The 26,951-nt window shown below is 46.5% G+C and overlaps 1 protein-coding gene across 1 annotated transcript in view; it reads left to right on the top strand.

The window, feature by feature from the left end:
* Positions 1–26,951, top strand: part of PARP9 (poly(ADP-ribose) polymerase family member 9) — a 614,444-nt gene that overhangs the window by 362,954 nt on the left and 224,539 nt on the right. Inside the window, exon 6 of the mRNA XM_086957420.1 lies at positions 2,082–2,148. Within this exon, the coding sequence (XP_086813546.1) occupies positions 2,082–2,148 (67 nt within the window). The remainder of the gene's footprint in view (positions 1–2,081; positions 2,149–26,951) is intronic.

The following is a 26,951-nucleotide window of genomic DNA, read 5'->3' as shown; positions in this document are numbered from 1 at the left end:
ATGGTGGCCTGCTGGGCTCAGTAGACCTCCATATCTGGGACTGCTTTTCAATAAAGCAGGTTTTAGGTTTTTTTTGCAGCCCATTTTCCGTAAAGAAAAATGAGATGCATTTTAAAAATAAATGAAACTTTTTTGTTAAAGTTTTTAAGGGCAGGTAGTGGTACCTGGAACCACTGCCTGCGCCTAAAAAATATCGGGGACCCCTTCCCATTTGTGAGTGCATTACCACCCTCTTGAAGAGGGCGGTAAATTGCGCTTATTTTGCGACCGCAATTGCGCAAAACATTCTTACATAGGGTAGCGAGTTGCAATTAGGAAAGGACGACCTTGGAACGCCCCTTCCTAATTGCTACTCACTAAATAGAGTTTGTACATGGCCCTATTAGTTTTTGCATGCGCAAACGGGTCACTAACCCGTTTGCGCATGCAAACATGAATCATACATCTGGCCCTATACCTTTTGTTTAATCTTTTTAAGAATAGACAGTGATCCGGGACCACTGCCTGCTCTTTAAAAAAAAAAAAATGTCATTCTCCAAAGGAAGGGGTCCCAAAGGCACACCCATTCCCATTTGCGAATGGCTTACCACCAGCTTTGAGTTGGTTGTAAAGTGCAAATGTTTTCCCACCTCATTTTGGGAGCAAAACATTCTTACTTACAAATGCGAATCCGTATTTGGAAGGGACGCCCTAAGCACGCCCCTTCCAAATACGGATTCCCAAACCCAAATTGTGATTCGGTAATAGGTTACCAAATCGCAATAAGGGCTTTGTACATTTGAAAGTGCCTTTTTGCATTTGCATTCGGGCCATTTCTGCGAATTGGCCCATTTGCGACCACTTAAAGGTTTTTTTATGTGTGGCACAGTGTTGGGACTGTAGTGAGAACAGAAGAGAACTGAAGCGGTTGGTCTGCAAGTACATCTGGTCGTAATCACTTTTGCAAGTTCTAGTTGATCCAACAGTATTTGGTGGCTGAAGGTGGGCAAATAGAAACACTACTCAAGAATTTTCAGCGAGCTTGCCAGGATTTATGAAAGTAGAAAAACCTGTATAAATGCTTTTGTGGGCTTTGTTTAGCTTTGACTGAGTCTCAAAGTAATTCAGAACGATGTTGCAAAGTAACCCAGAACATGGTTACCAAGTATCCAACCAGGCATTGCTGAGTAACACAACACTTGCTGGCACATGCATCAACGTAGGCTTTTGCGATTCCTAAATAGCGATTTTTAAGGAATCGCTATTTAGGAATCGCAAAAGCCTATGCATGTAGGAATCGCTATAAAAATAGTGATTACTAAACATTCCTTAATTGCTACTCGCAAATTGCTAGTCGCAATTAAGGAATGCTGTCCCGTTCATTCCTATGGGCCTACAGGCCCATAGGAATGAATTGGAGATTGCATGAGCAATTTGCGAGTACCAGTTGGTACTCGCAAATTGCTCATGTAATTTCAAGGGTGTCAAAATGACACCCTGTTGCACCCCTGAAATTGATCTCTGCACATATGTTGCACACAAACACATGCCCTAAGGGCATGTGGGTATGCAACATGAAACTTTGAAAAATGCACAAAAGTGCATTTTTCAAAGTTTTTGCAAATTATAATGAAGTTCAACTTCATGGTAATTTGCTACTCCTATTAGCGAAATCTCTAATTTTTTAACTTTCATGCATTGCATTTAAGGAATCTCAATTTGGGATTCCTTAAATGCAATCTCAATTTAAGGAATCGCGATTTAGAGATTCCTTAAATTGCGATTTGTGCATTTGGGATGATGCATCCCAAATGCAAAAATACCGGTGGCAAAGGGGCGGATTCTGAGAATCTGCTCGTTTGCGACCGGTATTTAGTTTGATGCATGGGGCCCTTGATTTCTTAGGCTTTCATGTGTCTATTTTCTTCTCTTTGTATATTCATAAAATCCTAATAAAAAATGAGCCAATGTGGAAAAATTACTATATACCAGGGGGATTAAAATCTGTCCACTGTGTTTCAGAAGATTCTTAATGTTTCTATGTGACGTCAGTCGTTCTTGATTTATTGCTTTAATGTTTTTTCTCTGGTCCCTTTTTGAAGGTTTTTCTAGATGAACTCCAGTCCCAAAGACCAAAACAAAATGCATGGCAAGACGGCGCTTCTGATGGTACGCTATTTGTGAATCATGCATATATTTTCAAGTAGTTTCTGGTGTTGACTAACCGGTGAAACTATCTGGATCAAAACGGTGACGTAAATACATATTATTCGGTTATTTCAATGTGTTTTGTTTTATTTATGTAGCTTACAAAATTCTCTGCAATTTAAATGTCTTATCTGTAAATCTGTAAATGGGTTAAAGTTCACTTGAAGATCTGTCAGGTGGAAGAGGTAAGATCTGGACTGGGAATTCGCTCCTTTATAATTTTTGTCCGATCCTGTTGATTTAAGGAGCAATGCACGTCTCAAACTATTTATTTTGTTTTTTGTACAATATAAGCTTGTGGGCTTTTCATCAAGCCTGCCTGTTAACTTCAGGGCGCAAAATCAAAACCTACATTGATGAATCTGCAAGCTCTGATGTAAACTTGCGGATTCCACAGATCTTTAAAAAACACACTGTATATTGTACAGCCACTCTGTATTTTATGCTAAAGATTTACTGTTGGTATAAACCAACAATAAACTACTGCAGTCAGCCAAAGTACTAAGGTTGACCCGCATACACTGCATAGGGTTACTTCAGATTCCTGTAGCCTCCTCCATTTCCTACAGGCATGGGGACTTACTGCCTGAGCTCCTTGCCACCTTTTGAGACCTTTTTGTTTTTTCCAGGATGAGGGGGGCTGCTGTGCTCAGTGTCAATTTAATGATGGTCGCAACAGCAATAATTCTGCTGCAGACAACCAATCAGATCTTTCACGTTTGTGACCTTGGCTTTGGGTTTATAGACCCAAACTAGACATTAGGAAATAACTCTCTTGTCCAGACGGGTACCGCTTTTTAAATATTTGGATCCATGAATGGTGAGGAAACGTGGTTTTCGAACAGTTTGCATGCTAGAAGTCAAAATACTGCTACCATTTAAACCATCAAAGCCTGCACAACATATTTTCTCTAAAACTACTAAATTATATTTACACCAAACCAAGCAAATGCACTAATTTGAGTAAAGTAATTTATTTGTGATGGCAGTCTATCTGGCTGATCGAGCCCTTGGACCCTAACCAACCGAGAGTCCACTCCTGGGCGAATGAGGGCCTTTTAAAATAAGAAAAGTGTTCTTGAATGGTGTCTATCCGCAGGCTGTCTGACGAATAATGAACCAAATGTCCAGAAGAGTAACACTTCGAATTCCACCTGATTCATTTTATAACACAGTATTTCAAAAGTTGTTGTACAGATTTACACCAAGTAGGATCTATTCCGGGTAAAGTAGAGAGAAAAAGCAATTCCATGGGATATGAAATTTAAATTCTTCTTTCGGAACTTCCCAATAACGTTGTGCCCTCCTTGACAAATTTGCACAGAATGTGTAATATAAAGCGGAGTTGAGCATGCCCAGCAAAACCAAATTTCTTGAAGATTCATCAGCTGCCACCAAAGTTGTTAGCTGAAACACAATTTCATTAGAAGACCGGAGGCTACATTATGCATTTATCCTTTAATGCAGACCCAAGCAGCCGCTTACATCATTATAGATAAAGTTCTAAAACAGGATAAAGGCAACACATAAAGTCCATGAGATAGTAATAATCAGCCTCTTTTAAATGCGGTTCCAAACAGATAAGTTGCTTTTACCTCTCTTACTTTAAGCTTGTTCAACTGTTTTTAGACTGTTTTTAACATTATTGCTTTTCAGGGTGTGTCTGTAGCCTGGCCTTTACCCCACACTTTCCACACCCCCCTCCCTACCAATCTCCAATTTATGGAGATATTCGAGTTTCACCCTTTCCTGTTTGAGTGTGTCTTTATATCTTAATACTATTGTTTTTTTCTGCTATAAGTACTGACTTATTCGCGTGACATTTATTTCCCTTTATTTTTCCATAAACGTTAAAATGTGCCTGTTTAACCTCGTTCATGTGCCGATTTTAATTTTATGCCATCGCCCCTAACTCTGTGCGCTTTTAAGCGCTTTCCCATTCACCCGCTTCCGCTCTGAATTTGCATTTCTTTAGCCCCCTCGCCTCTGTCTCCGTTCAGCGGGCGCGTTTGTGAAAACTGAGTAAGGCACCTTAGCAACGGGAGCACAGCGTCCTCCCGTTGCCTGAGGCCTTTTCTCTTCCCTCCGGCCACCAGCTGGTCGCGTACGCAATCGGCCTCAAGGCAAAGGGGGTTACCATGGAGATGAAGTGCACGAGCGCTTACATTTGTTTTTTTAAGCCGTTTATTTCCCCGGAGACGGCTGCATGAACGCTTTTTCCGACGTTTAACCGCAAGTTAAAAAAAAGGGGGGGAAATAACTTTATTATGATAACTTTTACGAGCAAGTTCTAGAAACTAGAGTTTAACTGCAAGCTAACTTTATCCTTTTTTTCTAATACCGAGTGTTGAAGATGGCATATACTACTTGTTATATATTACTTGCACAACATTACGTAGAGGTCATATGTTATTTTCCTAATATTAGCAGCAGACCTCTTATTATTGTTATTATTATTATTTTCCTGACATTACCAGGATGCATTTTATTACTTGCCTGATATTAACCCTTTTTTAACAGTTTCTAACCCTTGCTAATTATGCATTTTTAATTGCTCTTATCATGTCCGAATCAGATTCCGATGGGGACTCTGCCCTACCCCAGGTCTGGACAAAGGGTCCTTTAAAGCAATGCTCCACATGGAGGTTAAGTCCTGCATGATGGGAAGCTTTTCTGAACTATTGGCATCTAAATGTCCACTCCCATTAGAGGACATCACACCCCCACTTTAGTGGAGGTTCAAGGAGAAAGAAATTAAAAAAGAGTAAACACGTGGAGAGCAACCATTTGGGAGGTCTTGGCACCTCGACAAGCAATGGAGGTCTTGGCACCTCGTCTAACAATGGAGGCCTTCGCGCCTTAAACGCCAAGGGTGCCCTTGGCGGCACAACATTTAATATGGAGGATGGCGAGTCAATTGATTCCTCTGAATTTATGAACGAATACATCTTTGATCTCAATGATAATGAAGAAGGTTTCGATGAATTCCCTTCCTCATCTAAGAGTGCAATCCTTGACCCATTGGGGAAGGAAATGCTTTTTCCACAAAATTTGAAACATCCCAGGAGCTCGGACTGTGTACCACAAGAACATGTATCCAAGTTTATCAAGAAGTGGCTCAGAAACCTCCTTGACAGAGGAACACAAAATGTAGAGCTGAGTGCTCGAGGCCTTCCTTGGAAGACAAAGTATGTTATACGCTCAATTTGGACCCAGAACTCATCACATTTTTATTTAAACTTGGGCGTGACCCAAGAAAAGGAGTGGAGAAGTCTTTCAAAGGATGCCAGGATCGTCTCCTGGATGTTCTGGGTCCTCTGGCTAGGATCCTGGACTCGGCCGAGGAATCCCACATCAACGGTACTCAACTAGATACCGAAATGGTTAGAGAATGGAGCCAGAGGGCAATTATCCTCCTGGGAAATGCTAATGCTAGCATTAATTCGGAGAGACGTAGAATTTTTCTTGAGAGGATAAACACCAAATTAAGAAATTTGGCCTATAAGGAACCCTCCAAGAATCCCAAAGGTCTGCTATTTGGAGAAGATCCTATTAAATCTCTTGGGAAATACGTTTCCACGTTTACTGCACTGGATAAAGTGTAACAAAATATGCGCAAACTTTTTAACAACAACCTTTTTGGGAGGGCTGGAAGACTGAACCGTCTTCCGGCCGCTACAATCAGAGGCCATATTCGAGAGGCCGTGGCTATGGCAGGGGATAACAACAGCAGTTTAATACCCAACCTTTCTACCAACAAAGAGGTAAAGCCCAAGGCAGAGGCAGAGATTATAGATCACGCGGAACAGGCAATTCCAACACACCCTCAGGTGAGTGTTCTTCCTTCTCCTTCTTCCCCCCCTAAAGGTGGGCGGAAGACTCAAACATTTTTTAGTGAATTGGAAATTAATTACTCAAGACTCTTGGGTTTTAAACAAGGTGAAGGGTTTCATGATAGACTTCACACATACACCCATTCAAACTTCTTTTCCGAGGGAAATTCACATGACTGGACCAACAAAAGATTATAGAGGAGGAGATCTCCTCCATGATTCAGAAAGGTGCAGTTGTAGAGGTCCCAATCGATCAATTGGAGTTCATAAGCAACCTTTTTTTAGTAGAAAAAAAGGACAAAGGTTGGAGACCCTTCGTCAACTTGCGAGACCTGAACAAGTTCCTGACTTACAGACATTTCAAAATAAAAGGCATCCATCGTCTCAGGGATTTACTACTAGAAAAAGATTGGGTAGTCAAACTAGACCTGAAAAATGCCTACTTTACTATCCCCATGGCCAAGGTCCATCAACCCTTCTTCAGTTCCTTTGGAAAAATCACTTATACCAATTTCAAGCACTTCCCTTCGGTCTTTCATCCGCCTCTTGGTGCTTCACCAAAGTTATGAGGGCTGTTGTATCTTATCAAGATGAAATATTATTAAGAGGAGTTTGTCTGATCATTTACCTCGACAACATCCTTCTTATTTTGTCCCACGATCCTCATCTACTAGTTCAAGATCTGAACTTCACGATGAATCTTCTGGAAAATCTGGGATTCATCATAAACAAAGAGAAGTCTTCTTTGATTCCCACATTGTCCATGGAGTTTTTGGGGTTCACAGTAGACACATTACGTTGTCTTCTCCTCCTCCCTTCAAAGAAAATTTCAAAAATTAAAAAGGAAATAAGATATGTTTTGAAACATCAAGACCTTTCCCTAAGAGAATTTGCCAGACTCCTAGGCCTTCTATCGTCTTCCATCCAAGCCATATTTCCTGGACCCCTCAATTATCGGGCTCTTCAGAGAATCAAAGCAAGAGCCCTGAGATCCGGACTGTGGTACGGAGACAGGATTTGTTAGGATCCAGAAGCCCGCTCAGAATTGAATTGGTGGCTAAACAATCTAGAAGCGTGGAATGGCAAAGCAATCTTTGGCCCAAAACCAGAGTTTGTTTTGGAATCGAATGCGAACCTTCATGGCTGGGGAGCTTGTTTGTTCAATCAAAACACTGGTGGTCTGTTGTCTCGAGAGGGATCTCTTTGCCACATAAACTTCCTAGAATTGACTGCCGGACTCTATGCTCTTATGAGTTTCAAACACTCCCTTCAGGGGAGGTCCGTCGTTCTGAAAATGGACAATATGTCAGCTGTGGCTTATATCAACCGTCTGGGCGGCACGAAGTCCGCGGATTTATCAAGCCTAGCCAAGAAGCTTTGGATGTTTTGTCTGGAGCACAAGATATCCCTCAAAGCAGAATATCTTCCGTGGGAAGCGAACTTCTCTGCGGATTGGAACGCGAGGTTCCGCATGGATTACAGCGATTGGAAACTAAATGTTTCCGTATTCAACTCCCTGAACGAGATCTGGGGTCCTCTAGACGTAGATTTGTTCGCAAGCAGATTGACATTCCAAATCGAGAAATACTTCAGCTGGATGCCCGACCCGGGTGCTCTGGCAGTCAATGCCTTCCTGCAATCTTGGAAAGAGATCCGGGGATATGCCTTCCCTCCCCTTGCCATGATTCAGAGGGTCCTGCAGAAAGTGAGACAAGAACAATCTTGCCTCATTTTGATAACTCCTTTCTGGACTTCTCAAGCTTGGTTCCCGACCATTCTAGAACTGACTTGCAGTCTCCCCTTCTTGATTCCTTCCCTGGGGGATCTTCTCACTGACGTAGACGGTCGAATTCACCTCCTAATTCTGAACGGGAGTTTATCCCTTCTTGCCTGGAAAGTGTCAGGAGATCTAATGAAATCTCGGGCCTTTCGGAGACGGCTTCAAACCTTCTCAGGGCACCTGGTCCACACTACACATACAATAATAGCTGGAAAATATGGGTACGTTGGTGCTTGGAAAGGAACCTGGATTCCTTGGAGGCCCCTATTGTTGACATAGTCAACTTCCTGGTCGAGCAATTTGAGAGGGGACTTAGTTATAGATCTATTAACTGCTATAGATCTGCTATTTCTGCCTGTCATACCCTCATCAACGGTAAGACTATTGGTAAAAATGTTATTATCTGTGGAGTCATGAAAAGTATCCGCCTGAGGAGACCTCCTAAGGCCAGATATGAGACTCTTTGGGATGTCAAACTTGTTCTCGACCTCTTCAATAATTGGCCTTCTAATTCGCTTCTTAATAGAAAGAACCTTTCTAATAAATTAGCCACTGTTTTGTGCCTAATCTCTTGCAGAAGAGCTTCTGACATCAGAGCTCTAGAAATTTCAAGACGTTCTTACAATATGTTTGGTGTTAAATTTGATGTTGTTTTAGAAAGCTACCAACTTGCATAATGTAGCCTCCGGTCTTGTAATGAAATTGCGATGCTCAAATTAACATGACTAGAGAATCTGGATTTCATTAAAGACAGGGAGGCTGACATTATCCCTCCCTCCCACCCTCTGGTGGTGATGTTGTTTCATTAACATTGTTCTTTATAACATTTCATTGCAATGCATTGTTTTACAGTTTTATGCTAAAAAAATTTGATTTGCAAAATATTTTTCGCGATCTAATTTCCTTCTCTTTTCAGATAATCCTTGATCGCTGGATCTTTGTCATTATCATCAATGGATTCCTTTTCGTCATCCTTTTCGTCATCAATGGCATCCTTCACTTTCTTCATTTGTTCTACATCTGAAGATTATCTTGGACTCTACATTTTCAAGTTCTTCGTTTTTTGGACTGTTCTCTTGTCCATTTAAAAGAGGCTGATTATTACTGTCTCATGGACTTTATGTGTTGCCTTTATTCTGTTTTAGAACTTTATCTATTGTGATGTAAGCGGCTGCTTGGGTCTGCATTAAAGGATAAATGCATAATGTCCGCCTCCGTCTCTTTAATGAAATCCAGATTCTCTAGTCATGTTAATAGGAGAATTGCAATTTACCATTTGTTTCTAGAAAGCTGGGTCTGGTGGCTCCGTGTACTAATCTGGCCTCTCCACTCCGCCTTTCACCCATTCCAGGTAGATACAATTTACCAATAACCATCTGTTATTCAGTGCCAAATTACCACCGGAATGAACGTGCGCCTTGTAAGTACATGTTATCTTATGTAAAGTACAATTCAGTGTGCATATGAAGCTCTATGGCTTCCTTACATCAAGCTACAGTGTAATCGGTCCAAAATGTTACTTACTATTACTGTGTGACAAATACTGCCTCAATGTCAGCGGACTCAGACACCGCACACAATGGACAAATCCCAGCTTTCCAGTATGTGGAAGAGGTGAGTCATTCCAGGCATGGCTGGAGACAATGACATACACTCATAGACACCCCCTCCCCATGGGTCAAATATTATCACTGGGGCAGAGTGTACAGTGATACAAATGAGAACACTGGAATGGTCAGCAGTTTCAGGCATGCAGGAACGCATAAGTCAGAGCGAACGCTGTCATGCTGCATAAAAAGTGGCAATGCAGTATCCTGGAACAACAGAATCGCATACTAAGGGTGTGCATAGTTGACTTTAGTTTGAGTAGTTTCACGTAGTTCCATAGAAATCACAAAGGTACTCTTTTAGAGAGAAATGTGATTTACCGGTAACTTGTGTGATTTTTTTCACACAAGTGCACACTTCACATATCAAATGTCGGCAATATACTGGAAGTGATTTGAGTAGAAAAAGTCTCAGTTGGCCATTTAATGTGCAATCAAAACTCTCATGTGCCATTATTAAGCAAATGCATAATTGTGAAAAAATTGTGTAAATTTCATTTAACTGGAACTTACAAAGATTTTACGAGCTTATTTCAAATTTTTGAATTCATAAAGTGACTACCATCACTCAGTGCTCTGTCTCTCTTGTTCTCTTTCCACTGAGCTCATTGTCCTGTGTAGCGATGTGTGGTAATGAGCCAGCAGCAAGTGATACTTAGGCCTACACTATATTATGCAGCACTCTGATAGTGCTTAATTTGTGAAAATATAAGTTCTGGGGCCCTTGTCAGAAGACCACGGCAGCTCGCACCAACCATTGCCTTTGCCAGTGCTGCCAGTAACAGTACCAACACAACTACTAACCATCACACTCCTCCATGTGTGACAATTCAGACTATTCCAGTGCCCCAAAAGTATAACAATGGCTTGGGAGGCAGGTATTAGTCATTTTTAAGGTATACTGAACTAACAAACAACTGTTGTGCCCATCTATAAATCAGACAAACAGTGTCACTATTTGGCAGACTATCATAAAGCTGGTGTTGACAATTAAATACCACGGCTGAGCACCGAAATCTACCGGCTCAAATTAAGCGCTGTATATTGGACAGCACTGTGCCATTCTTGGCTGTACTGTGAGATATTGTTATTTTTAGTGATATGTGCAGTATTTTTAAACAACCATTGGCAATACCAACCGGTCTGGCCTTGACTGTCGCAATTGCCGGTCTCTGGCGGTTCAACGAACTAGGAAAACGGCCTCTGCACGGGAGCACGCATGCACAGTGGCCGACCAGACGGGCCAAAGCGCAGCCACTCCTGAGCAGTAACGCCTCACGTTCTAGCTTGCAGGAGTTTGTGACTTACCTTCTGGTTCTCTGCATCAATTCCTGGGTGTCGGGTTCCTCACCGTGTCCAGCTCCGTAGTGGCATTGCTCCTCTGCCCGGACCTTCTTCTTGATAATTTCGTTCCGTGTTCCTCCTTTGTCGTTGTAATCCGTTTTCTTCATCTACGCGGTGCCTACAAAGGAAAAAAGAAATAAGAGAAAAGCTGTATTACTGTGCTATCGGTAACAGCGCATTGCGCTGAAATTTACTATAATTTCTTTTGGTGCCCCTATGCATACTTATCTGATCTAGTGCTCCAGGACCTGTGGACTTCCTCTCCTTCAGTCTGGATAAACATATGTTACAAAGACAGAAGAAAAAAGGGACATTAGCTATTTATACCTCAATGAAGGTTACACTTTTTGGTTAGGCCAGTAGAAAACATTTCTTTGGGAATTTATCACACATACAGGAGTCTTGCAACAAGGTGGGTTCATTAGTATGGGTATTTTTTACTGTTTCCTTCCATTTATGTTGGTCTCCTTCCTACTAAGTAGTTTCTTGTTTTTTCCTCCAGACTCAGACATATGCCTGTTAAACTCAATCATTTGAATGTTTTAGAAGGAGGGAAACTCTAAGGTATGAAATTGCATCTTTAGAGAGAAATAAGAATTAGGTGACTCTTTCCATATACTTACCAGTTCTCTATTTTTATCTCTATCTACAGCTTTTAGGCCTTGTCCCTGCCTGGTTCTGTTGCAGCCTGGGGTTCGACGTGGGACCCTTACCTCTCCTTGTTTTGTTTCCCTTCTTCTCGGGTTTACCATTGTCACTTTGAACTTGTTGGGTGCAATAGGTGATTTAGGGAAGTTGTGGATCTTTCTTTATGTCCATGACATTCCTGCGGAAACAAATTTGAGATTTGACATTGACTACCTAGAACATTTCTGGTGCAGTAGCTAACTCTATTCCAAGATCATTAGTGCAACAAGAAAACCACAAACGTGGCGTTTATTAAACTCACAATGAAATATTGGATGAATACGACCAAAACCGAAAACATCCCACAGCTTATAATATAACATTTTATTATCCTGCTCGCAGATTAAATATATATTTCAACGTCATTGACCCCAAAAATGTGCTCTTTTTGCCAAGCCTTAGTAGGGAAACTCAGAGATGTTATGAATTGTTACACGATACATACGATCCCAACTCTTTTAAAATTTGCCATGCAAGAGTTAAGCCTGAGTTAAAAAGATACTTACTAAAAGCAAAAAACAGGGGGGCGTGGCCAAGATGGCGAGGTGAGCGGTCGCACTCTCCGCGAGCTCCCACGAACCTGAACCCCTAGACCGTGATTTCACGCAGATCTCCCCCCGATCTGCTGGTGAACTGCAACACGAGCAGTGGAGCGTCCACGGGTTCATCACAGAGCCCTGAACAATCGCGGAGATTGCAACGGCAGAGCTCCGAAGGGCGTACGAAGGCAGGAGCGGAGCGGAGGAGGGGCCGAGGCCCGCTAGTGGAAGGGGAGGCATAAAGACCCGGCCTAGTGCGGAACCGAGCGACACAGATTGCTCAATTGAGGGAGCGAGGCCTTAGCGGAGTCGCCGGTAGAGCTCCACGACGGAGGGACACCCGGAAACGGTCAGCAGCAGTGCCGGAGCAAATAAGCCGGCATGGTGTCCTTACGCAAGGCCGGGGACGCGCCCTACTGACTGGGTGGCTCGAGCCCCTGCTTAAGACCGGGCGGCGACAGGCCTCGCTCCTGGCAGAGTGAAGGAGAGAAGCCGGCAGCGGTGAGGATAGCAGCGGAGGGCAGGACCCCTGGGGCGACACTGCACTACCGCCGGAGAGAGGAGTTGGGCCCAGATCGGCCTCGCCTGGGGAGTACGGCCTTCTCAGAGAGCGGCTGGGAGGACGGCCGGCCTTTGCAGCGGAGGATCGGGGTGAACGCCGAGCTCCTACAGATCCAGCCGGACCCCTGGTGGTGGAGGTGAGCCGTCGAAGGCGGAGGTTCCATGGACCAGAGGCGGCCGCTGGGGGACGCAGCTTAAGGGAGCAGAGGAGAGTGGCCGGGCCCCCCCCCCCCCCCTGTGAGCCACGTGGCGGACGCCGGATCGCAGGGCCTAGCGGGAGCCTGGGGGGACCCCGGAACTGGCTGGGACCCCGGACCTTATCGGAGGGGGGCGGGACTGGAGTGCGGTGCGCTCTGATGACCTGTCCCATACGTGGTGCCTCTCCCTGATTGCACCGATAACGAAGGGCAGTGGTGTCGCCGGGAGTAGCCCCAAACCCTGGAGGACGGACACGGCGACCCGAGGTGATCACTTTGGGGAGTGGTGGACACGCCGAGGCGACACCAGTGAACAGCAGGGACTGCAGAGTTAAGCGGCTGGTGGCGACGGGGGCCTGTGGTCGGACGCATCCCTGGAAGGTATCTGGGAGTCCCTGACGGAGGGCGCAATAGCGGCCTGCTGATGCAGCCTGAGGCCTAAGGGAGAGCCGGTTGGACATTGCCAGGAGGATGCAGTCAGGAAGTAGCTGAGAAGTTGAGGCCTTGATCGGGTCTGCACGGTCTATAAACCGCGGGGACAACCGAAGGAAGATCGCAGCCGGGCCGGTGAGACATTGGGTGCCAGGAACGGGACTTGCCCGACAGTAGCAGATACCCGGTGAGCCCGGTGCCCAGCGGGACAGCGACTGCAGTCAGTGTTAAGAGGGAGGTGGCGAGGCCTGGACACACTAACTGGGACGAACCCTGCCGTGACCGATCTGAGGCTGGTAATGGCCACCGGACTATGACTGGGTGCGGGGAATGACTTGAAAGAGCTGCGGCAGTGGAGGACAGACCGCTGCGCCCATCGAGGGAGGTAGGCCGAGCCTTGGCAACAGAAGAGGCGGACTCCCCCGGTTAGCTGCGGTCCCTGAACTTTGCTGACTATTGAAGCTGGCCGAAAGCCCGACAGGACTCTAGCTAAGAAGTACCCGCTTATGCGATGGCTGGCAACAGAGGGAACAAGAAAGGGGAGCGGACACTGCCGGAAATGCTGAACAGGGGACCAGCGAAACAAGACAAGGGGCAGCAATCGCCGGGCCCCTCAAGAAGCTCGCAGGAGGCGGGTGGAGGGGAACCACCGGTTACCAGATCCTTCCTGGAATCTCTCTTCAGTTCCCTACGGGATGATTTCCAGATGCTGAAGCAGGAGGTGGCCGGAGAAGTTCGTGAGGTACGGAGAGAGGTCGATAGCCTTGGTGAAAGAGTGGCTACCATGGAAGGAGCCGGACACACGAGGGATGAAGAGATCGTGCAGCTGCAGCAGGAGGTGCTGCGCTTGAGGGATCAACAGCTGGACCTCCAGGCGCACAATGAGGACCTCGAAAACCGGTCCCGCCGGAACAACATCCGGGTCCGGGGGGTGCCTCCTAAAGAAGAAGGTGAGGACACTGTTGGGTACCTGCAAAGCCTGTTTAGGGAGGCACTAGGTGAGCCGGAGGACTTCCCTATCAGAATCGACAGGGCGCATAGAGTGGGCCTGACGCGTCGGGCCTCGGCGCCACCGCCTGATATTCTGGCTTTCCTGCCTGACTTCCCGCTTAAGGAACGGATCCTCTGTGAGGCAAGGAAGCAGCAGTCGCTGCGCTTCTGAGGGCACCGGGTTGCTCTCTTCCAGGATCACGCTCCAGAAACGCAAAGCATTTAAAATAGCGACAGACTTTTAGAGAGACCATGGGACACAATATTCCTGGGGCCATCCTTTCCGTCTCATCTTCCGGTGGAACGGCACCCTACACCAGCTTCGTTCCCTCCAGGACACCTGCGGGGTACCGGGAATCACCGCGACGGACGAAGATGCGCCTACACCACGTCGAAGACGCACCACCAGGGACGGCTGGCAGGGGGTCTCTGAACGCCGGTCCTCTGCATCTTCCGCTCGACCGGATTCGCCTACCATCCGAGCGGGAATGGACAACGCAGTGCGGGAGGCGGCCAGGGACACGACCTCGGGTGATGTCGCGCTGACAGCCTAAGATGACTCTGGGGGGAGATCGACACAGCCTTCTTCACAGTGCAGGTTTGGGGGTTCTGGGGGGGGTGGGGGTGGCGGGTGGGAGTGTAGTGGCTGGACGTCCACTTCAGTAACTTACCACAGACTTGTCCTCTGAGGACTGGACTGGGACTATGGGGTTCTGGAACTCGTTGAGGGCACGGGGAGAGGGAGGGGAGGGATGTTGGGGTTGTTCTGAGTTTTGGTTGGGGGGAGTGCCGGGGGAGTTCTGGTTGGGGATAGGGGAACCGGGAGGGGAGGGTGGGTCTTCCAGTGCACTAACCAGGTCTTAGCCGCCCGAGAAGCACTCACATGCCTTGTTCCGCTCAGGCCGGAATTCTACGCTTTTATTTCCACCATCCCACATGCCACCCACGACCCTTAAGATTGTAACTCTTAATGTCAGGGGCCTAAATAACCCAGTCAAGAGACAGGCGGTGTTGTCCCTATTAGAGAGCACCCAGGCGGATATTTGTCTCCTACAAGAAACCCACTTGCTGCCCCGCAATTGCCATAGGCTGCGCTCCCATAAGTTCCCGACACAATTTTTTTCTTCCAGCAACACTAAGACTGCGAGGTGGCGATTTTGTTAGCCCGGCATTTCAGAGGGGAAGTCCTCCACAAACATGCAGAACACGAAGGCAGGCTGCTGGCTTATAGGTTTAGGATTGGGGGTGTGGCCTTCACAATTGGGTCCCTGTATAGCCCTAATGAACAGCAGGAGCGCTTCTTACGGTCGGCGCTGGTAGACATCACGGCCACGCAGGACAGGCACATTGTCATTGGAGGCGACTTCAATATGGTCTTTGACTCGCCCTAGACAGGACCGCACAACGTTTTCCGCAAGCCGGGGAGTTCTCGGCCGGGTGTAAGGCACAGTTGGCAGAGGTGGACCTCCATGATCTCTGGCGGTGCGCGCACCCCAATGACAGGGGATATTCATATTATTCCCACGCACATAAAACGTACGCGAGACTGGACCATCTCTTGGTCACAACCCCGGTACGCGCTCTGGCCTCAACGACGGAGATGGGAGTGGTCTCCCTATCGGACCATGCCCCGGTGTCCACCACGCTATGCCTACCGCCGGTGTCCTGCCCTCCCAGGGTCTGGCGCCTCAGAGACACCTTATTGCACAGGAAAGCGGTGGTAAAACATATCACGGATACTATTAAGGATTATTTGTCCCACAATGATAATTCTGACACCTCCCTGGCGACACAATGGGCGGCCCTGAAGGCTGTGCTTAGGGGGGAGTTTCTGGCCATTGCCTCGGCTGAAAACAAGGAACGGCGGAGTAAGAGGGATGAACTCACCCAGCGGGTCCGCGAACTTGAACACACACCGTCGGACGAGGGCTCCTCGAATCTGGAAGCAGCTCACGGGAGCGAGGAAACTCCTGACGGCCCTGGATATGGACCGCGCGGAGTACGCTGCGCTGCGCCTGCGCCATACCTACTACACCGGGGGGGATCGCTGTGGCCGACTGTTGGCGAACCGGCTCAGGGTGACGCACCAGCGACAGATGGTGAAGAGGGTCTCTGACTCCACGGGGACGATGGTTACGGAAGACGCCCATATTGCTGAAACCTTCCGCAAGTTTTATGCAGATCTTTGTGCCGGGGATCCCCCGGATGAACATGCGACGGCGGCGTACTTGGCCTCAGTCACCCTCCCTTCCTTGGCCCCCTCGCAGGCAGAATACCTAGACAGAGATATTCAAGTCGAGGAGGTGATTTCCGCCATTGCCAAACTTAAGCATGGTAAGGCTCCGGGGCCGGACGGATACACGTCTCTCTTCTATAAAACATTTTGCACGTCGTTGGCTCCGCTCCTCACCCGCCTATTTAACTCGTTCGCTGACCCCGGTGCCATCCCGCCTGACCTTTTACAGGCCTCTCTCACGGTCATTCCCAAGCCGGGGAAGGACCGGATGCAATGCGGCTCGTACAGGCCGATATCTCTCTTGAATGTAGATCTTAAGCTGTATACCAGGATTCTTGCGGCCCGATTGGCCCCCCATCTACCGGGACTTATAGAACCGGATCAGGAGGGATTCGTTCCCGGGCGGCAGACGGTGGACAACACTAAGAGGATCGTTCACCTCATAGAGAAGGCCTCCCGAATCCCCGGAGAGAGAATGATGTTGGCGGTGGATGCCGAAAAGGCGTTCGACTGTGTACACTGGCCCTATCTTGAACAGGTCCTGCTGAAAGTGGGTATAGGAGAGAAATTTCGATCCATGATCTTTATTTGCTATAAATTCCCGACAGCGGTAGTACGAGTGAATGGATACAGCTCACAGAGTTTTGACATCGAGAGGGGTACTAGGCAGGGGTGCCCGCTCTCGCCCCTGCTCTTCGCCCTTTATATGGAGCCCTTTGCCCAGCGGATCCGTACTAACCCGGCGGCAACGGGGGTGAGGTTTGGGGGCTTCACTCACACCATAAGCCTCTATGCAGACGACGTCATACTGTCGCTGGGCAGCCCCGGACTTCCCTTCCGGTGTGCATTGAGGAGCTAGACTCCTTTGCTGCTATTGCGGGCTTCAAGATGAATATGGGGAAATCGGTGGCTCTGGACGTGTCCCTTGCGCCAGCCACTAGATCTTACCTACAAGGCCTGTTCCCAATGCTCTGGTTGTCGGATCTGGTGCCTTATTTGGGGATCCAGCTGGCTTCCACGCTGCCGGCTATGGTGGCAGCGAATTACACCACCTTAAGCAAAAAGATCCGGGAGGAACTCGGACGGTGGACTCGCAGCACCCTTTCTTGTTTGGGCTGAATAGCTGCAGTTAAAATGACGGTCTTACCCCAGATTTTGTACCTGTTCAGGGCCTTGCCGCTCCAGCCGCCCGCGGGGTGGATCCAACAAACGCAGGCAGATCTAGCGCGTTTTATTTGGCAGGGCAAGAAACCCAGAATGAAGAAGTCACTCTCTATGCTGGCCCCAGAGGCTGGGGGACTAGGGATACCGGATCTCCGCAAGTACTTTCAAGCAGCACAGCTGCGTTATCTGGTGGAGTGGAGTTGGTGGGAATCGGACTGGCACTTCCAGGACCAGGCGGTGGCGGGCCGGCCCCTGCAGGAGGTGCCATTCCTGCGCCGAGCTTATCGCCACGCGAATTTATATGCTTCTTTTGTCACCAGGGTGCCCCTAAGGGTTTGGGATGCCACCAACATCGTTCACAATCTTACCACATTCCCCTCGCCACTCACACCGCTGGTCGACAATCCGGACTTTACTCCGGGGATGGAAAAAGGGGCCTTTGCCCACTGGCGAGCAGCCGGGTGTCAGGCACTGTGCCATGTGTACGACCCGGAGGGTGTCATTCCCTTCCCGCGCTTTCGACAGGTGTACTCATTCCCAGAGACCGAAAGGCTCCGCTACATGCAGGTTCGCCACTGGGCACTGCACCCACAGGTGCGGGAGGCGGCTGATAGGCGACTACTCCCTTATGAGAGATGGCTCTTGTCTCGCACGTCGGATGCGAAACTGATTACCGACCTTTATAAGCTACTGCAACCACCTTCTTCACACTTCTCAATCCCGGGAGGGAGCGTTGGGAGAGGGAATTAGGCAGGACACTGAGCCATAAGGAATGAGAGCAGATATCATACAGGGCAAGGCACTCGGCATACCATATGGGACTCACTGAAACACTGACCAAGGTTTCTACCTACTGGTATTATACCCCGGAACGTGTACATGAAATGGACCATAATAAGGATAGCACTTGTTGGAGGGGATGCGGGCAGGTGGGCACATTACACACATTCTATGGGACTGTCCGCTACTAGAATCCTACTGGAAAGCAGTGATAGATGACATTGACTCTCATTTTGACACCGAACTGCCACGCTTCCCAGCATACATATTATTAGGACTCCCGAACGGGCTGAGATATCCCCTTAGATCTTGCATAGGCAGACAGATAGCTATTGCACTAGGCTCAGCAGTACAGAACATTCTCCTACACTGGCGCACTGCCACGCTTCCCTCTATCACCGGCTGGCTTCATAGACTGTGGCATGTGTTAGGAATGGCGAAATTCTCGCTTACAGTGGCAGGGGATACAGAACAATTTGATGACCTTTGGCAGCCGTTCCGGTCCCTGCTGCTCACCGAATTCAGGGAAATCACCTGCCCAAGATACCTCCGCCTCTTAAAGCTTACGACGCCCGAAGAGCCGACTTCTTGAATGGACGCTGGGCTAAACTCCTTCACTTAAGGGTGGCCGAGATAGATGGCACGGGATAGGCCTGCGCACTGGACGATGGGGAGGGAGGGGTAAGGGGATCAGGGAGTTGGGGTACTGGGGGGGGAAGTTCGGAGGGGGGATTGTTATTTTATTGCAACACTGCCTATCTTTATGTGTCGCTGCGGACTAGTCCTCAGTTGAGATTCCCTTTGGAGAGACTAACGCCAGGAGTGCGGCGCTAGCCGCGGTGACTTGACACTTTATATGCTCTGGATGCTTTGTTTAATTGTGTTGCACCAATAAAATGCTTTAAACCTAAAAGCAAAAAACTAAATGCAAATCTTTAAGCTGTTTAGAAATGCAACCGCCACTTTCTCACTTAGCTACATTTCGTTTTAGAAAGTAAAATGCTGCTTAAAATTCCACATTGTGGCTTCCAGAAACAACAGCTTGAGCAATAACTCTTTCCAAAGGATTAATAAAAAACGGTTTACGACTGATGAGTCATTCACAAACCTTTGCTGCTCCATAACATAACGTGTATTTGTAAAGCGCATGTTCACCCTCAAAGGGGTATCTTGGCACTGAAAACAGATGTTTATTGTTACCCAACTCATTGGTACTCCATCAAACCATGTAGTCCTGTGCAAAGGCAAAAAGCCATCACTTAACATAATGGATACTGTAATTACCAATTTGATGCCCTGTGTGGTGATTCAAAGTAAGGCTGACACTCAGTGAAGCCAGCTGCTAAAAAAGACTAACCCGTTCCAACACCGTATGTACACTTTCTTTTGGGCTCACCCAACATTTCTTCGACACTCAAACCAACGGCTACAGAAGATTGGCCAAAGCTGTTTTCTGTATGAAATAAATAATATTAATATGATGTATTCATTTTTGAAATTACATTAGTCGGGTGAGACAGTTAAAGTTACATCTAGGCCAGACCTAAAAGTTAGAGCAGTGTGTGTGTAGTTAAAACAGCTGTGGCATACTTTTATGGTAAATGAATGGAAGGAAGTAAACCGTCTTAATTTTCCTTGACCTTTTGTCAGGTTCTGATATCATGGATACAAGAACATCATGAAAAGACAGAGAATTGGCCAGGTTATGTGGAATGCTCTCAAATTTAGGGGCTGATTAGGATGGTGGGCGGATCGCCACCACCGGCCAGGCGGTGGCGATCCGCCCGCCATCGCAACCTGATTTACCCCCGCCATATTATAATGGCGGCGGTATTGATCCGCCCGCCTTTGCAACCTGATTTACCCCCACCATATTATAATGGCGGGGGTATCGCGGCGGACGCAAAATGCAGTGTAATATTAGATTTTTCCTCTCCTCTATCTAATAGTTTCCCTACTGTTGCACTCACTGGATTGGGAGTAGTAATTTGTGCCCCTCCGCTATCCAACACTTTCCCTACTGTTACACTCACTTGAGTGGGAATAGTAATTTTCACCCCTCAGCTATCCAACACTTTCCCTACTGTTGCACTCACTGGGGTGGAAATAGTCATTTTTACCCCTCCACTATCCAACACTTTCCCTACTGTTCCACTCACTGGCAATAGAAATTTAAGGTTGAAGATTTTTAAATAGTTTAATGTTTAATGTTTTAATTTACAATAGAATGTTTATTAGATGTTATGTATTGGTACATATATACATATATAACGATATATATATATATATATATATCTACACACATATATGTACATTTTTAAATAATTTTAACATTAAAAAGTGAATTAAAATTAATAGTTTATTGTTTTAAAGTAAATATATATATTCAGTCAGTCAGTCAAAACACTTTTATTCGATAAATTAAAATCATAAAAAGACACACGTACAAACCATTCATATATAATAAACAACGACCATTTTACATTAAAAGATTTTAAAATTCATCAGGGTACAACTAAAACAAGGTGGCAATTTAACAATTAATTCATATAATGGATCTTAAAATAACCCTCAAGTACATTCAAAAAGAAACTGGGATATTCTGGGCACATATACTCTTCTTATTGATCCGCACTCCAGCTACTAAATAGCTGGCGGCATGAAATGTAACACGGGGACTACTTAGCAGTTGCAAATAAAGAAGGGCAGGTCTGACCTGTATAAACCCCGCCTCCCTCAAAATAGGCAACAAATACTTTTTCCTGATATCTGAATAGTACTCGCAAAACATAGTAAAATGTAAAGTGTCTTGTGCGGAAAAATTGTCACACTTGCAGGGGTTAGAGTTATCAGAAGTGCCCCATGTTGGAAAAAAAACCCAATGTAAGATTAATTAAATTAAAACGAAATCTAGTTAGCAGGTACCGATGGAAGGGTCGCGTTACTAAGTTCAAATAGGCCTCAAGTCGTTCAAATAGGCCTCAAGTCCAGGGGAGCTTACTAATACGTAATTCGCTCTTACAGTGGGTTTTCTCATTTACAGCTCCTCCTCTCTCTCAGGGGGGTCGCCCTAATTTTGAAAATGTTAATTTAATATAAGCCAACCATGGGATCCTACTGGCTATATCCAGGGCGAGGCAATCTTTTAAGATCAAGTGGTTCAGTGAGATTTCCTGGTTAAGACAGGACTTAAGCCAGCAGATCAAGGGGGCGATTTTCAGCGAATCTGTAACATACCCCAACCCTAACTCTGTATGGATAGAAAAAGTAGGGGTAGACTGTGGCACTGATAATAAAGATCTTAGAAATTTATTTTCAACCACTTGAATTTTATCTTGTGGGGTATAACCCCAGATTTCTGAACCATATGTAGCAATTGCTAAACATTTAGATGTATACACCTTTAAAATTGCCTCCATTGGTCTAGCCCCCAGCCGTTTTGTAAATCCCCGAAGGGCTGAGGTGGATCTAGCAAGTGCGTAACTTTTATGTTTCTGTTCTGGGCCCCAGGTCCCTCTTTCATCAAAGAGGAGCCCTAAGTATGTAAAATGGGCACCCCTTTCACCTCTTCACCTCAACAGAAGAAAGTTTTCACTTTTTTCTTTCTACTATATTCCCCTACAATCATAACCTGTGATTTTTTTGTTTTTATTTTCAGGTCCAAGGACTCCATAAAATTGCCGAAAGTATGCAGCAATTTTTTCACTCCCACCCCAGAGCGAGCTAAAATAACCGCATTGTCCGCGTAAAGGAGAACGGGAATAACAGTTTCTCCCATACACGGCACATCCAAAGAAGCCTCTCTTAAGGCAGGCTCTACTGCGTTAATATATAACGTAAAGAGAAGAGGGGCCAAAATACACCCCTGCCTGACCCCCTTCTCTGACCTAAATTGACTAGTGCATCTCCCCTCCAGGGTAACCCTAACTGAAGCTAAAAGACCGCAATGAAGGTCGGCTACAAATTTAACTAGGGGAGGATCAATGCCCAGATCCAGTAAAATTTGCCACAGCTTTGACATGTTCACCAGGTCAAAGGCTGTAGAGAGGTCCATAAACCCCATATAAAGGGACTCCTCTTTGGCTTTAGTGTATTTGCTTATTAAAAGCTGTGGATTGAGGCACTGATCGAGGATACTTCTCTTTGTTCTAAAACCATATTGAACATTTGACAGGACCCCTCTGCCCTCCAACCAATCCGTCATTTTGAACAAGATGACTCTTCCCAAGATTTTGACTGCAGAGTTTATCAAAGAGATAGGCCTGTAACAGGAGGTATCTCCCTTTGCCCCTTTTTAAAAACCGGGATAAAAATAGATTTGGCCCAAGAAGCAGGAAAGCGGTTTGATCCTGATGTGTTAAAAACGTTTGTCAGAATCTTACCCCAGAATTTGGGGGCACTCTTATACAGGTCAGCAGGAACACCATCTGGGCTTGGCGCCTTATTCTTCAGCGTCTCTTCAATAGCTCTTTCCACATCTATTGCATGGAAAACTACGGGGGCAGCTGGATGTGGGAAAGAAATGGCCGTTGAGGAGATCTCACCCCTCTGGAGCCCATAGATATTCCCAAAATGAACTAACCACCGATCATCTGGTATATTACACTCCAGAGGGGAGTTCTCCTCACTCGAGAAAAAAGGCTGGTTAATGGTCGACCAAAATTTCCCACTATCCTGCAGGACCTCAACTGATAGAGGTTTACTCCAGGCATCCTCTTTAATCTGCTGTTTCCGAACTTGGATAGCCTGTTTGTATGTTTTCCTTAAACCTGCTATCTGTTCCCTATTTCTAGGACTTATTTTCAAAGCTTTGAGCAGGGCAGACTGTGCCTTAGAACAGCTACTGTCAAACCATCTTTTATCTTTATGCCCGCCAGATCTATTTTTGGCCATCAGGTTGATCTTTACTTGTTTACAGATAGCGTCAAAAGCACCATCTATCTTTATACTCTGTGCCAAATTATCCAAACTAGTAGCTACCTCAGTTTCGACCTTGGTCAAGACTTCCAAAAGGAAGGTTTCCGGTACCACCTTAGACCATTTAAGTCTTCTGCCCTGGTCTTTTAGTATCAAGTCACTAACTCCCGTAACCTGTATTTCTTTAAATCCCAAAAGGCCCCCTAGAACCACCTCTAAAATCACAGGATTATGATCACTAAAAACAGAGGCCCCAACCTTGTATAGTAAAATCTTAGATAAAGAAAGGATGATAGAAAAATACAATCTATGACTGTACCCGAGTCTTTTCCTTTAAACGTGGGTGTCCTTGGTCCACCTTCGTCACACCCTGATTCATAAAGATTCGTGGTGGCCAAAAGGTTCTCGAGGGCCTCCCCTTGCTTTGTATGTTCAAAATGTGTAAGCACCGAGTAAGGGGCCCTTCATGTTCATCAATATCACACTGTAGGCCACACGGGTGAATGTTAAATCACCCATAAGGATGACATCAAAAGTGTTTTGTTTAGAGCTATATGTTGAAAAAAAGTCCTCTAAAAGAACTAAGTATTGATTTAAAAAATCACTCTCACATGAGTTATAAAAATTGATAAATAGCAATTTAAATGTTTGTGGCACTGACATCTCTACTATCAAACAGTTATGGCAACCTGACTCAAGCTGTTTTAGGGTATCATTCAGTTTGAGGGTAAAGAAGAGTACTAAGCCACCCTTAGCTCTACCCGCCAGGCCTGGTTTTGCAGGGATGCAAAAATGGCTTTATCCATCTAAAAAGAAACTATTTGATGTATCCCAAGTTTCTTGGAGTGCTATTATATCATACCACTTTAAAAATCCCACCCAGTTCTCATCCCTGCTTTTTGACCTTATTCCAGCAGTATTCCAAATCAGGATTCTGCAGGGGGGCACATAGGACTGGGCAGTTACATCCGCACCTGATGTAATACCTAGTCAATCGTTCTCCTCCAATTGGGACAGAGGAGAAAAACGATTAGTCAGGATTAAATCCATAACCTGGGAACTTTCACGCCCTGTGTGGATATTCGGAGTCACTAGAGAAATCAGGGGGGGATGAGTGTCAATTTGAGAAGAAGCGGAAATTTCGCCAATCCGTGGGGCAGGGTACCTTATCTGTGATGGGGGCAATGAGGAGGTGGATCTGATATTCCTCTGGGTAATAGGTGTTGGATAAAAATAACCTAATGGCAGAGTCCTAATGCTAGTATTTGACAGATCGGACCCATCCCAAAATAAGCTATCAGCTACATTGAGTTTGTTAAAGTTTACAACAGTGCAGTCTCCTACCAGGCTCTTAGGGCGATGACCAACCCATCCTACCCTTCTGACCATGCTAATACATGAAGAGATATCTATCGCCCCACTAGAATACTGCCTACACCAGTACCTAGATTTTCTTAGGAGCTCCTGGGTGGTCTCTCTACAATTTGTTTCTAACGGGGGTACTCTGGTAATACAGCCACCAAAGGGAATGCTTCAGGAGGAAGGTGCAACTTGGTCTCACAGGGTATTAAAGATTTTTTATTTGAATTTTGACGGCTTTCTAGAGGCTTTTGCCCTATGCCGTTGTCAGCTGCATGTGTCGTTGGAAGCGGGGGGTTCCCCAATGGCGTAGTAGTTATACTCAATTCTTTATTAACTGAAGTCGGGGTGACTTTAGCCTGGGAAGTACATGGCCTAGCATTAATGGAATAGCCTTCCTTCCGCCTGATACCACAAGTGTGTGCTTTCTGCGCGTGCATCGCTAAATCGTGTTGCCCTCGATATTCTTTAACAAAAGAGTCAATTGCGTCGAATCTCTTCAAAAGTCCTGAGACGCAAGTGTTGAGTGTGTCCACAATGTCTTTTGCGATACCCACTAAAACAGGCTCTAAGCGGGTGTTACACATTTCCTCTACCAATCCGCTCAATTTGTTTAAAATAGCTTGTTCATTGATGCTGTGCGAATTGGTAAAATGGTTTGTCTTTCTAGCACATTTCTTTGTGCTTCGTTTACCCTTAATCTGTTGAGCACTTAAACCAGGTAACTCTTCTGGGTGAGACTGGGAGGCCGAAATGACCTCACTTGTTTCTTCCACTATAATATCTTCTGCCTCGCTCAATGATGTAGGGTCTTTTTGTACTGGCAGAATCTCTGAGTTTGCCCCAGGCAAGGTCGTTTCATTTAGATTCGACCCATCTACAGAGATTCCCGAAGAACTCAGTCCCAGTTCCTTCTCTGCGTTTGCATTTTCTTTACTAATAACACGCACAGCTGAGGTTAGATATGAAATAATTGAGTCCGATTTCCGCTGTACTTTAGCTTTTTGGCCCCTTGACCCACATTACATAGTTGTTTTCGCTTACCCATTTGTGGGACTTAGTGGGGTGGCCCGTCTCGGGCTCTTCTGGCCCCTGACGGCCACAGACGGCCCGCCCTTTGCCCGGGCTTAGCCCGGCGCCCGTCCGTGCGCGTCCCGTGGGCGGGAGGAGGTGCTCAAGGAAATTCTCCCACTTGGAGGTGGGAGGGGCGGGTGATGCGTGACTGGTCCCAGCGGCCTCCTGGGTCTCATGGACCGACCCTTGTGCCCTCAGCAGTCTCTCCTCAGTTCCCGGTGCACAAAGCGAAGCGTCTCCCGCGGAGCGGGAGGCGCAAGAGGTATTTAAACTCCCCGCTCGCAGGTGAGAGGGGCGGGTGATGCGTGACTGACTCCCGTGGCCTCCTGGGTATCGTGGGCAGACCCTAGTGCCCTCAGCAGTCTCTCCTCAGTTCCCGGTGCACAAAGCGCAGCGTCTCCCGCGGAGCGGGAGGCACAAGAGGTATTTAAGCTCCCCGCTCGCAGGTGGGAGGGGCGGGTGATGTGTGACTGGCCCCTGCGGCCCCTCTTGGTCTCGTGGTCCGACCCTTGTGCCCTCAGCAGTCTCTCCTTTGTTCCCGGTGCACAAAGCGCAGCGTCTCCGCGGAGCGGGAGGCACAAGAGGTATTTAAGCTCCCCGCTCGCAGGTGGGAGGGGCGGGTGATGTGTGACTGGCCCCCGCGGCCGCCTGCGTCTCGTGGTCCGACCCTTGTGCCCTCAGCAGTCTCTCCTCAGTTCCCGGTGCACAAAGCATGTATGTATGTGTGTTTAACTTTTATTAGGTGTATTATATTTGTTAAAATGTATATTAAATCTACTTATTTTTTATATTAAAAGTATTATTGAACATATTTTATATATATATATATATATATATATATTACCTACTGGCGGTCGCCAGTAGGTATATATAGTTAGGATTTTTTCCCTATGGCATTTCTGAAAATTCTATGTCTAATAACTTTAGCGTTTGTGGACGGAATCGGCTGAAATTTTCAGGAAAATGGCACATTTTGTTTCTGAGCAGCCCCTGAAAATTTGGGGGGGGGTCGTCAAGGGGGGGCCGAGAAAAAAGGGGGGTCCCAAAACGCGTTTTTCCCATGTTAATTTCCATAGGGCGGTTGGACTCACTTTTAGCCCGAACGGCTGAATGGATTTTCACGAAACTTGGCAAAATTGTAGGGACTGTTAGCCCGATGTGCCTTTGCTAGGTCTCAATATATGTGCTTCAGTGGATTTTGAGAAATTACCGTTTAAATCAAGATATATATCTGTAACAGCGCTCCGGGCAGCGATCCGGTTAG

Source organism: Lissotriton vulgaris, chromosome 2_1 (genome assembly GCF_964263255.1).
Source record: "Lissotriton vulgaris chromosome 2_1, aLisVul1.2, whole genome shotgun sequence".
Lineage (NCBI taxonomy): Eukaryota > Metazoa > Chordata > Amphibia > Caudata > Salamandridae > Lissotriton > Lissotriton vulgaris.
Note: the sequence above shows the minus strand (reverse complement) of the source record. Positions and strands in the feature narration are given on the sequence as shown.